The 12,761-nt window shown below is 52.9% G+C and overlaps 1 protein-coding gene across 1 annotated transcript in view; it reads left to right on the top strand.

Annotated features, from left to right (window-relative positions):
• Positions 1 to 12,761, top strand: part of SHANK3 (SH3 and multiple ankyrin repeat domains 3) — a 316,192-nt gene that overhangs the window by 34,808 nt on the left and 268,623 nt on the right. The window contains exons 2-3 of the mRNA XM_068400530.1: positions 51 to 254; positions 3,675 to 3,746. Coding sequence (XP_068256631.1) covers positions 51 to 254; positions 3,675 to 3,746 — 276 coding nt within the window. The remainder of the gene's footprint in view (positions 1 to 50; positions 255 to 3,674; positions 3,747 to 12,761) is intronic.

Consider the following 12,761-nt stretch of genomic DNA (forward strand, 5'->3'; position numbering starts at 1 on the left):
CAGGGCCTGGGGGATGCTTGGCTCTCATCACGCTCCGTGTCTCTCCACAGAAGTGTCTCCGGCTGAACCCGGACGTCCCCGTGTGGGTTTCCAAGCAGCGCATCCTCTGCACTTTGAACCACAGCCTGAAGGATGTCCTGAACTACGGGCTCTTCCAGCCGGCCTTCAACGGCAGGGCTGGCAAGTTTCTGGATGAGGAGCGCCTGCTGAGGGAGTACCCCCTGAACCCAGACACCCCCGTCCCCTACCTGGAGGTACCCGTTGTCTCTTCTCTTTTTTAAGATGTGTGTGTATCTGTGTGTGGGGTTTAGTTCTCGTGACTCTTGTCTGCTCGAGGGCTCCATCACATCTGTCACAGCCCTGTGAAGCAGCTTCCCCCTTCTCTGACCCCGTTGATCAGAATTTCTTTTTTTCTAGTGGCGTGTAACTGCCATGGGAAATTGCAGTAACAGAAGGAAAGCCAGTCTCGTAGGTACAGGGGGAAATCATAGGGAGATCTTTGAGTGTGAGGCTGAAGGACTCCAGTTTGATATTTTATTTAATTTACAGTTACTGCAGAGACTGGAATGCAACTGGGTGCTTTGACAGCAAATGTCTGTCCCTGTATGGACCTCGTTTGTGTGATGAGTATGGAGGATAATCTATACTGTTTTCTGTTCCAGAAAATTACCTAGAGCAGAAATTAACTGAATTAACTGTGCTTACATTGACTATAGGTTTTGCCTTGAGCTGGGGTCAGGTGGTTGCATGTAGGTGTTTATTCTAAGGTGACCTGCAGCATTTTTTGGGCTCCCTTGACTGCCACTGCAGACATCCCCGCTGGCTGTGATGGGACTCTGGTTACCTGCACATGGACTTCTAAATGTAGGGATCCTGTGCTATATTTTACCCACAAAGTCTGTTCAGAAAGCACTACACGCTTAAGCTCCATGAGCTTTTATAAATGCAAGTGTGAATGCTGTTATTATAACTAATCCTGACTAATTTGGAAAGAAAGTGCAGCACAATTTCTTAGCAAACTAGCATTTAATGTAGACAAAAACATTTGGAACAACATTAAGAATGCTTGCAAATAAACCTATGAGGCAGTAAATTCCTTAACGTTCCTTATACAGGCTTTAATGCTTTGTTTTTGTATAATTTAGCATAATGTCCACACTTAACGTCTTGGCACACACATCTAAATGCAGACTTGACATGGATATTTGTTGTGTGTCATTTTGATTCTTCACAACTTGATAAGAATGGCAGCTGAGCGCTGGAGAACCGCATTGGAAAACCAGAAATCTGGAATCTATTTACAAGACACAAATCCTGTGCTAATACCACTGAGGTTTTTTGAACCTGAAAGATAAATTAGCCCTCAGGGCTGCGTATGGAGGTAATCAGGTAAATGAGGGATTTGTGCATATTGACAGAAAAATTCCATTAGAAAGCAGGTGTCTGCAGCAGCTCCCTGGCGCGGTGGGGTACGGGCGCTGTTCTGTGCCATGGAGAGCTGCAGGTTCTCCAGATCCCTTCACTGGGATAAAACAGCAGCTGCAGCACAATGTGGTGGTGCTCAAGCAGCGTGCAGTGGGCTCTGTGTGCCCGTCTGCTGAGGCCCAGTTACCCTCATGAGCGTTTGTTGGTATTGGCTGTGTCCCCTGTTACCTTACTGGTTGTTATCTACTGTCAGAGCTGACTGTGTCCTCCTTAATGAGGTAGTTAATCTGTTTGCATGCCAAACACACCGTTGTGTTCTCACCATTATTAAACATCATGCATTCAGTTCATGCACCTGGTAAAGTGGGATGAGATTTGGAGATTCACGTGCCTGCGTGTCCTCCCCGTGGAGTCTGGCCCTTGGGCGAGCTGTTGGGGCAAACCCATCGGGCTGTGGCTAGCGCAGGGTCAGTGCCCGCTTCAGTCCCTTCCTCAGGGGTTTGGCTGCTCACTTTTGGGCAGCTGACTGCGTGTTGTACGACTTAACTCTTCCCAGGTGGGGTTTTTGCCTTGCACCCGGGTGGCAACACGCATCGCTCGTGCACCAGAGCTGATGTAGCCTGGCTTTGCTCTCAGATCTGCTGCGCTGCCGCGCTGCCCTGGCCCCTGCCTGCGGAGGGGGGTGCAGCTGGGAGCCTGCAGGACCCTCCCCAGGGCCGAGCGCTGGGGTAGCAGCAGTGGGCAAGTCCCCCTGAGCTGGCTCGAGCCGAGGCTGGGACCAGAGCTCCTTGCAGACCCTTTACCGTGGTGCCAGGGATGAGGAGGAGCCACTGAAGGATGCTTGCGTGACTGCTTAGGGATGTGCAGAGGATCCCAGACACTGGCAGCATCTGCAAAGGACCAACGTCTGTAAATCAGTGGGCGAGACAGTTTTTACCTTGGAATGATTAAAAAAAAAAAAAGTTGTGTGAGAAAACATCTGCCCAGTAGCGCAAGCTCGTGATAGACTGGGAATGTGCTAATATTTTGCCAGTATTGAAAAGTAAGTGGGATGAGCTTAGTAACTGCAGTCCAAAGATAACTCGGTGTCAGTTCCAGCTGAAATAACGAAGCGTTGATGGAGGATTAAGTTCATAGTGATTCAAAATCTCAGAATACAATTCATGCATTGAAAAAAAAGATCCAGTCAAACAAATCCAATTTCATTCTTTGAGGAAATTGTAATTCCGCTTGATAAAGATGACTGCACAAAGGCAGCAGCCACTTGGGGTCCTTGATTTTGTTCTACATGATACTCAGGTTCAGGATTAGCACTAAACCAGCTGCAGGACAAGGGCCACTGGGTAATCAGTGACAGAAAGCAGTTGTCACTGCATAGATGTATTTCTAGTGGGGTTTCTTAGGGACCAACGGCAAGAGTGATGTGGTTACCCCAGGGATCTGGGTGTAAATGTAAAACCACTGCTGATAAAGTCTGATTACACAGAGTTTTGCAGAGAATATAACAACGTTGGCTGCGCTGTCTGGGTCATTTGGTAACTGGGGGTCCCGTCAAAGTGTGCTCTAAGTCAGCTGGATGACGAGCAGGCAGGGACAAGGATTGCCTGCAAAGGAAGGGCTCTTGTTGTGGAAGACAGTTTCTGAAGAAAATTTTTGAGCCTGTTGCTCAAGAAACCTCACAGCAATTCCCCTGTGATGCTGTGGCACAGTGTGACCCTGTAATCCTTCAGTGTGAGCTGGTTTTAGGAGTGGCTGGGGGGGAAGCGGTTGGTGTTGGAGCTGTGTGGGTGACAGTCGGGGTGCTCGAAAGGACACTGGAAAGAGGCATGGCACAGGAAAGAGCAGCAGAACTGACCCCAGAACAGAAGAGAAGATCCCTCAGTGAGAGATTTAGAGCTCAGCCACTTACAGGGAAGTCTGCTCTAGACCACCTGTGTAAGAACCGTCCTGGGGAAAACCGTTAGAGAGATCCCTGATTCATTGGGAAGAGGCAGAACGAAGCCCACACCGCCAGGAAGCTGAAGCCAGGCAGATTCATATGAAAAACTGGTCAGAATTTCCTTAGTGAGGAAAGCAATTAACTGTTAGAGCAAATTATGAAGGAGAACAGTGTATTCCGTGTCTGTTGTTGTTTTCAGATCTAGGCTGGATGTCTTCCTGCAAGATGCCGTTTGCTGGAGCCGCTCGAGAGCGGTTGGTGCTGAGTTGGGCTTTGATCATCTCATATCTGCCATTCTTCCCTCTTGCAGTTCCGGTACAAAAGGCGTGTGTACACCCAGACTTTGCTGGATGACAAGCAGTTTGCCAAGCTCCACACAAAGGTAAGGCTGGAGTCCAGCTGGCGAGCTCAAAGCCCTGGTAGCGTGTTCAGCACCGGTGGTGGCCTGTCACAGAGAGGATACCAGGTTTTGGGATGTTTCAGTGGTCCCTGCTTGCCAGACTGTGAAGCGCTCGTGAGAGATGGATGCTGAACCCAGGGGTGGTGCAGGTGGGGGTGCAAGCTGGAGGACCCCGTCGAGCTGTGGTAGGGTACCCGCACAGGGATGGACCTGCACGGCTGACGTGTGCCTGCTGGTGTGTGGTTGGAGTAGGCTCTGCGGGAGAGCGTGGGGCTGACTTTCCATGGGGTGCTGAGGCAGAGAACACATGATGGGATGGCTGAAGAGAAGCTTTATTCTCTGGCGTGGAGGAGTCACTAAATGCCTGGAGAGCACAATGGTGTGCATTGAGGAGCACGTCTTCCCTTCCCCAGGCGAGAGGCTGCAGCACGCCTCCGCCTTGCACACGGGCTCGTGGCTTTGTCTATGGCTTTAACCCATGCGTTTGGGTCAGGATTTCGCTGGTAGGATCCACATGTGAAGTGGAAAGCACTCTTGGTCTACTGCAGCCCCCACGTGTCCTGGGCAGTGATGAAGGCATGTGTCAAGGTTAACGGTGCAGGCACTGAATGGACTGTCTGGGTGTTTGGAGGAGAACAGGGAGCGCGACAGGAATGGTGCTTTTGCATGCATGGGTGTTTCCTGGGAGGAGAGACGCCCCACCAAAACCACCGGGCTCTGTGGCCAGGGATGCCCCAGCTGGCACAGCCGGAGGGTCAGGGATGCTAATGGTGACCAGGCCTTGGGCACATATTGGCTGGTGCCCTCTCGCATTGCCCTTCCCCTGGACAGCTGCAGTGGTCCCGTGATGTCACTTGTTGCCTAAGAAATTAAGTACAACAATTGTGGAGAGGTCTGGAACCATCAGAAGATTTCTGCTGCCACTAATAGGTGTGCCTTGAGATGGCACGTGGCCCTGTGGGGACGGGGCTTGGATGGTTCCTGGGAGGCCAGGGCCAGCGGCGCGTGGGAGCTGCGAGACAGGAGGAAGGAGGTGGATGGACTCCAGTAGCGCGGTGGCCGTTGCACAGCTGGGTGGCTCTGACACGCTGGGCAGCGTTCAGACTGCTGGGTGGCATGAGGGCACCTGCAGCCCCCACCAAACTCATCTTCTGGGAGGGTCCGTGCAGAAGGGCTGGGGCAGGGAGTGGTGGCATGGAGAGGTCATGGGGGTGGCCCGTGTGTGGAGGGCACCGTGCTGGGGAAGGCCGGGCAGAGAGAGGCTTTGGGGGTTCTTATTTAGGAAGGGACGTGGGAGTGGCCGGGACCCCAGGGCTCCCCGCTAGCTCCTTGTTGCTGTGAGCCACAAGCTGCCTTGGAAACCCTCTGTGCAGGGCGACTGCTTTCCACCAAGGGCTGGGCAGCCTCGTGACTCTTTTCCTTTTGCCCTCTGACAAGACACATGCCCTGACCCTTCTCAGCTGCTTGGCCACTCTCACCCAACAGCCAGCAGCTCTGAGACACATGCAGGAGGTGCCCAGGGCCAGGTGACCATGGAGGTGCACTGGGCGCTGTGCCTCCCCCTCAGCCTCCTGCAGCCCCTGTCACCGCTGGGTGCAGGGCACCCATGTGTGGCTCCTGCTCCGGGGCTGCAGAATGGTGCTTTGCTGCTGGTCACGTCTGCTCTGCAAGAGACAGGCAGGCGAGGGCTGTAATTCTCAGTTAACAGGTACAGCAGCAAGAGCTGAGCTAGGTGGAGCCACAGACGTAAAGCAGAAGAGAAGGAAACCTTCTCCCAGGGGGCTTCACCTACCCCAAAGGTGAAAATCTTTTTCATGGGAAGAAGCAGGTCCTCTGTCTTCTGTTTGCAGGGCTGCAGAAACAAGAACACAATGCTGCTAGGGTTCAGGTTTGACTCATGAAGATTAAAGTCATGAGGCTTCCGTCTGGTGGCATAAGAATATCCAGGCAGCAGATCTGGAAAGCTCTCGGCATCTTCCTGGCGCCAGGAAGCGTGAATCACGGTCCTCCCGGGCCTTGCCGGTGAGCGGCCGTGCCTGCTGCGGGGAGGGCTGGGGGCGCCTGCCCCAGGAGACCCGGGCAGCACCTGAGTGCTTCCCCTACGAGCAGGCAGTAGTCATAAATGCGCTTTATTAAATACTCACTTAATCTCCGTGCTTTAATTTCGACTTAAAAATCAAATTTCCTTCACGTTGTTTCTTTGTTTTTAAACCGTCCCTTGCCGATAAAATGCGGCATCTGAGCGAGATCCTGCGTCTCCGCTCCCTTTTGCCTCCCTCGAGAGGATGCTGAGGAGCGTTTCCTTTGGCTGGTGTTTTCCCAGCGCCCGTGGGCACTTGTGGGGGCCGAAGAGGAGCCTTGTCCTGTGCGAGGGAGGCGGTGAGGCAGCGCCAGGAGGGGTGTGAGGGAGATGTGCTCGTGCTGACCACGCACGGAGGTGATGGCTCGGCGGTGCGGTGCAGACCGTATGCACTGCTCGAGGCGTGAGGCTTCCCTGGTATTGGTGGTGATGCCTAATTGCTTGGACAGTGAAATACCATTTTTTCTGGGAATTTAAAGGGCTGTGAGGACTAGCTGTGGGTCTAACTGGGTGTTGGGACCGTTCCTGAGGCTGTGGGATGTCCGAAATCTTGAGGCCTGTGGCTAATAGGGAAGTGATCGTCCCTCTGTACTGGGCACTGGTGAGGCCGCACCTTGAATCCTGTGTCCAGTTCTGGCCCCGCACTTCAAGAGAGATGTTGAGGTGTTGGAGCGAGTGCAGAGGAGGGCAACCAAGCTGGGGAAGGGTCTGGAGGGTCTGAGCTGCGAGGGACGGCTGAGGGAGCTGGGGGTGTTTAGCCTGGAGAAGAGGAGGCTCCGAGGTGACCTTAGTGCAGCCTACAACTACCTGAAGGGAGGTTGTAGAGCAGTGGGAGTCGGTCTCTTCTCCCAGGCAACCAGCGCTAGGACAAGAGGACACAGCCTCAAGCTTGGCCAGGGGAGGGTCAGGTTGGCCATGAGGAAGCATTTCTTCTCAGCAAGGGTCATTAGCCATTGGAAGGGGCTGCCCAGGGAGGTGGTGGAGTCCCCATCTCTGGAGGGGTTTAAGAAAAGCCTGGCCATGGCACTTAGTGCCCTGGTCTAGTTGCCATGGTGGTGTCAGGGCAATGGTTGGACTCGATGATCCCAGAGGGCTCTTCCAACCTCATTGATTCTGTGATCTGAAGGACAGCAAAGTGTGAAAACATTCAGAGTTTAGAGTCTGACTTTTAGTGGCAGGATGCGCTACTTGCATCTTTTAATGACCTTGAAACATGATTCGTAACTGCCATTAAAAAAGGAAAACAAAAATAGCTCCATTTCTTGAGAGCCGGTGGACTTGTTCTAAGAAGTGGAGAAAGTGATTTCTTGTGTTGTGAGCAGTAACGAAGTGACTCGGTACAGTCAGTCACCTCGGTCCCTCGCACCTCTGGGGATCTGCCGGCAGTGATGCTTCTTATAGATATTTTTCCCCCGGAGTTGCAGCAGGCGGTTTAGAAATGGGAGTGCAAAAAAATGCATGTTAGAAAAGGGCAATCCCATTGTGCTTGTAAAGGGAAATCTGTGCAGAAAAATCTTGGCATTTACCAAAGTGTTCACAAAGGACATTGTGCTACCAAGAGACTCGGGCTATTACTGCCTTGAAGGGGAAAAGGCAACACACTTAAACCACACTTAAGGTAATTATTATGAGCACGTCTGCCGTTAGCGTTGCAGATGACTGACGTTAGGGTAGAGCCAGAAGCGCTGGCTGCAGGCGGTGGTCCTCGTGCTGCAAACTGTACGGTTACAGAGGAGGGCAGCGCTGGCACGGGGCTGCGGGCAGGGGTGCAGGCAGGGGTGCAGGCAGACCGAGGGCGATGAAGCAAAGAGGAGGTGTCACCTTGGTGGGCAGTGCCCGTGGCAGGTTGGCAGCGTGACTGTAACCACCTTTCCCGTTGGGGTTAGCGCGCGAGAGGGGACGGTGGCCCCGCTCCGTGCAGCAGCGGGGTGCGGGGGATGTCTTCGCCTGAGGTGCACCTGGGTGAGGGGAGCGAACGCCACGGCGATGCCGGGAGGAGGCAGCAGAAAGGAGCCGGCGCAGGCTGTGAGGGACCTCGGGGAGAGACGGGCCGTAGGAGCTGGGTGTGGGCTCTGCTCGCGCCGGGGGCTGCAGGCCGGTGTGGAGAGGCACCGAGGCGGCGGTGAAATGTCGTCGTGGTGTGTGGTGAGATCGATTGTTTGACGTCTCTGGGGAGCGGCGAGGGGTCTGTTTGCTGCTGCCCGAGGGCCGGTGCGAGAGCTCGTCGCCCAGCCCATGTGAGGGAGGACATGGGTCTTCTCCAGCCTCTCCCAGGGCCTGTGCCCCCACGGCAGCTGCCACGCTCTGTGGAGTGGATGGTTTGTCTTAATTCCAGCCACAGTTTGGAGCCGGCTGGGCCCTGAGAAAAGACGAGTCTTTCCTTGGTAAGGATTTCCTGAAATCGCTGCAGACATCAGCACGGCCTTGGCGTGGAGGGGGTGTGCTGTCTTTCCACCCCTGCAGAGTGCCCGCGCCAGGCCTGTGGTTGGCTTCCCCCGGCGCCCAGCCCGCGGTGAATAACGAGTGACAGCATAATTCATCTGCGAGAAGAATATCTCATTTATTCCCTTTCATTTCGATTCACGAGAGGGAAGCTCGCTCCCCCTCAATGGGCTGTTCTTCTCTGGAGGGTGTTGCTCTTCTGTGTGGTTTGGTGCTGGTGGAAGGTAACGGCCTGTGGCCCAGCGGCTGGAGCTGCGCCCCGGCCCCGCGCTCTCCCGGCCTCGGCCTCCTCCTCGCGCCTGTGAGCACAGAGAAGTGCCTCAGACCTGCTCACACCATTTGTGGTGGGGAATGGGGCCAAGTCCAACTGGTGGCCGGTCACTAGCGGTGTTCCCCAGGGCTCAGTGCTGGGGCTGGTGCTGTTCAATATCTTTATAGATGATCTAGACGTAGGGATGGAGTGCACCCTCAGGGAATGTGCAGATGACCCCAAGCTGGGTGGGAGTGTCGATCTGCTGGAGGGTAGGAAGGGTCTGCAGAGGGGTCTGGACAGGTTGGATCGATGGACCGAGACCAACGGCGTGAGGTTCAACAAGAACAAGGGCCGGGTCTGACACTTGGGCCACAACAACCCCCTGCAGCGCTACAGGGTGGGGGAAGAGTGGTTAGAAAGAGCCCTGGGGGTGCTGATGGACAGGCGGCTGAACGTGAGCCAGCAGTGTGCCCAGGTGGCCAAGAAGGCCAGTGGCATCCTGGCCTCTATGAGGAATAGTGTAGCCAGCCGGTCTGGGGCAGGGATCGTCCCTCTGTACTGGGCACTGGTGAGGCTGCACCTTGAATCCTGTGTCCAGTTGTGGACCCCGCACTGCAAGAGAGATGTTGAGGTGTTGGAGCGAGTCCAGAGGAGGGCGACGAAGCTGGTGAAGGGTCTGGAGGGTCTGAGCTGCGAGGAATGGCTGAGGGAGCTGGGGGTGTTTAGCCTGGAGAAGAGGAGGCTCAGAGGTGACCTTAGTGCAGTCTACAACTACCTGAAGGGAGGTTGTAGCGGGGTGGGAGTCGGCCTCTTCTCCCAGGCAACCAGCGCTAGGACAAGAGGACACAGCCTCAAGCTTGGCCAGGGGAGGGTCAGGTTGGACATGAGGAAGCATTTCTTCTCAGCAAGGGTCATTAGGCATTGGAAGGGGCTGCCCAGGGAGGTGGTGGAGTCCCCATCTCTGGAGGGGTTTAAGAAAAGCCTGGCCATGGCACTTAGTGCCCTGGTCTAGTTGCCATGGTGGTGTCAGGGCAATGGTTGGACTCGATGATCCCAGAGGGCGCTTCCAACCTGAGTGATTCTGGGATTCTGTGATTCTGCAGCCCCCGGCACGAACGTGGCACCGCAGAGCAATGCCAAACCAACAACAATTTGATCCTGGGTTCAATGTTTTCACTGAGGTAAGATTTCAGCTGCCCTAGAGGTATCTCCCACCTTAAAAAGGCACCTGTGTGACCCGAGGTTGCAGCGTGGCAGCTCCTGCAGACGTCTGCATTCACAAGCATTTACAAAACCGTGTTGGTTAAACGGCCCTTCTGCCAACAGTCACGGGTCCCAGCGTGCTTTTTTCACTGAAAATCAGAAGCAAACCGCACGTAGCTTTTGAAATCAACTCAAACACCACAGATATGTCACAGCCCCGTCCCTTGATGGGCACATTACATCCACTTTCCACGATGAAGCCAACGCTGGCATTTACATTCTTCCGCATCGTTTTTTCAGCTTACGCTGCACAGAAAAGCTTTCCCAGCCGGCTGTTTTCCATTTCCATTCAGCCAGAAACACAGAATATTTTCCTTATTATTTGGACTGATTCAGTCAAAGCTGAAAGGAGATTTGAGAACCGAGAAAGCAAGGAAGCTTGTTGTCCTCCCCCAATCCATGAATAAAACCCTGGTGGGAAAGGAACGAGACCTCATTGTTCGAAGAACTTGAGGGATTTGGGGCCAGGTTTGCAAATGTATTAAGGTGACGAGACATGAAGAGAGAGAGAGCAAATGTCAGACTCCCCCTGAAATCAAGGGGAGCTGAGCAGACGCCTAAACCACTGAGGCAATTTTGAAATCTCACGAGATACTTGCTTATTTTCTGGCACTTAAATACCTTTGGGAATTTGTGACGAGAACCACTCATACAAACCAAATCTTCCTTTGTCCAAAAGATCAGTCAGCTTTAAATACAAAAGATATGTACTGATAAATTTACTTTTTGTCTTCCGTGTCCAGTACATTCAAGCAACATTTATTTAAGTGATAAAGACACAATTTAAAATGTTATTTTGCTTTAATTTTAATTGAATTTCAGCTTTCATCCAAATGCAGTCTGATACAAATCAAAAGAATAAAAGAAAATAATCAGAAGCCAGTAAAGGCACGGTGTCCCATTTCCTGTACGTAAAAATTAAAACCTAAATGTGTTTATATAACGCTATCTAGCTGCTTAAACACTCGTAGGGGATCTTCCCATGAGCAAAAGCTCTTCTCTCCGGGGAGCCTGTGGGACGCCCGGGAGGTGCTGGCAGCGAGCAGGGAGCGTGCCGGGGGGGTCGGTTCTCTGGTCACTGGGCTGCCAAGGCAAGATGTGCAAGAGGCGACCAGGGAGAAGAGTCCCTGGATCGTGGTGCGATGGTTTCAAGTGTGCAGTGACCAGCATGTCTCAATTAGCAATTTCCTCTTCTTTTACCTAATCCAGTTTGTGTTGTTTCCCAAATCTGGCTGTTGGTGTAGCACCACGGAGCTCTCTGGGAGGTGGCAGACTGCCTGCCCAGAACTTGTGTGTAGAGAGGACAGTCTCTGTGGTCATAGAAATATTGAACTTGAATGAAACTACGTATTTTTCTCTAACTTTATTTTGGAAAACAGCTTAATTAAGCAAATTATATACCTCTTTTTATTTTTTCCCTTTTTTTTTTTTGTTCTCTTTCCTTGTTATGCCTTAATTCAGGTTTGTTTATAAGAGGAGAAAGGCTGTCACTAAATCCTGGACGTGGGGTTCTTGTAGTGCCGTAACATTTCACCTCTGGTGAATGGTCTTTTTCATTCTGGGTTTTCTCAGGTATTTTCATTGTTCCCTGAGGTCTAGGACCAAACCGGAGGAACAGAAGTGGGCCAGGGAGGCTCAGAAATCCCTGTGCTGGTGTCCAGCCCTCTCCCCATAGTGTTAAGTTTGTGAACTGCAGCAATGTCTGAACATGGGCACTGAGCTGCACATGTGGAGCACGCTGCAGAGCAGGTCGGTGGCTACAAACTGATAGAAGGAGAATATTTGTCTGTGTAAAAATTAACTGGTTAAGTCTCTGCCTTCATAAATTATTTTTGAAGCGTTGCTGTGGATTTTAAGTTTTAAACTGAAAGAGGGGATATTTACATTAGATATTAGGAAGAAATTCTTGTCTGTGAGGGTGGTGAGAGCCTGGCCCAGGTTGCCCAGAGCAGCTGTGGCTGCCCCCTCCCTGGCAGTGTTCAAGGGCAGGTTGGATGGGGCTTGGAGAAACCTGGTCTGGTGGAAGGTGTCCCTGCCCGTGGCAGGGGGTTGGAACTGGATGGGCTTTAAGGTCCCTTCCCACCCAAACCAGTCTGTGATTCTGTGATTCTATGATTTGGTACGAGACCTTGGGTAGATGAACCTTCTTTGTCTTCATCTGGAAATGCAGGGTAGTCACTGATTTCCCTCAAAGGGAAATTCCATGCACAGACCTGCTGATGCCTGCGTGGCGCCCAGGACCGTGCCCAGGACACGTGCAGAGGTGGCGAACCAGTATCTGCAGCGGGAGAACGCAGATCCCAGAGTGGAGGATGCCTCTCTCTGCATCCTCCTTTTGCTCGTGCACTTTCTCTTCAGTTTCCTTTCTAAATACAAAAGTACCATGAGAAGTTGACATAGTACATCAACCTCCTACTTGTCAAAAAAATGTTTTCAATTCCTGAGCACCTGGAAAACTGGAAATATAAGTGAGTGTGCTGCTGCTGGGCGCTGCTGGTCTGGGTAGCTGCATTTCTGGGGTTGTGAGTGAGTTGCTGGCAGAACCTCAGGAGCAGAAGTTCAGGTTAGTGCCTGGGACGTGTCTGGTAGCAGCATAAAAGTGAAGCTGCCGTGAGCTGCTGTCACATACGCAGAGACGCGGTGTTTGCCTTGGTGTCAAGGGGATGTGCCACGTGGTGGGGGGTCCCTTCCTCGGCTCGTGCCTCCGTGTCCCATGGCCACTGGCGTGGTTCTCAGGGGGCCTGGCAGGGCCCCAGGGGTTTAGTGGGGCCACACACGGGGCATCATCTGTTGGGTTAGGCTGGCATCGTCTGAACGGCTGCTGGGAGGTGGAGAGGCGTGTGGGCAAACGGGAGCGGGAGGAACGGGGTTAAATCTGCGCGGCTGGGAAGAGGCATTTTGGGATGGCGTCCTGGAGGCGGTTGCTGGAGTTGCCAAGTCCTGTCTGTGCTGTTGCTGG

Source organism: Nyctibius grandis, chromosome 5 (genome assembly GCF_013368605.1).
Source record: "Nyctibius grandis isolate bNycGra1 chromosome 5, bNycGra1.pri, whole genome shotgun sequence".
NCBI classification, from domain to species: Eukaryota; Metazoa; Chordata; class Aves; order Nyctibiiformes; family Nyctibiidae; genus Nyctibius; species Nyctibius grandis.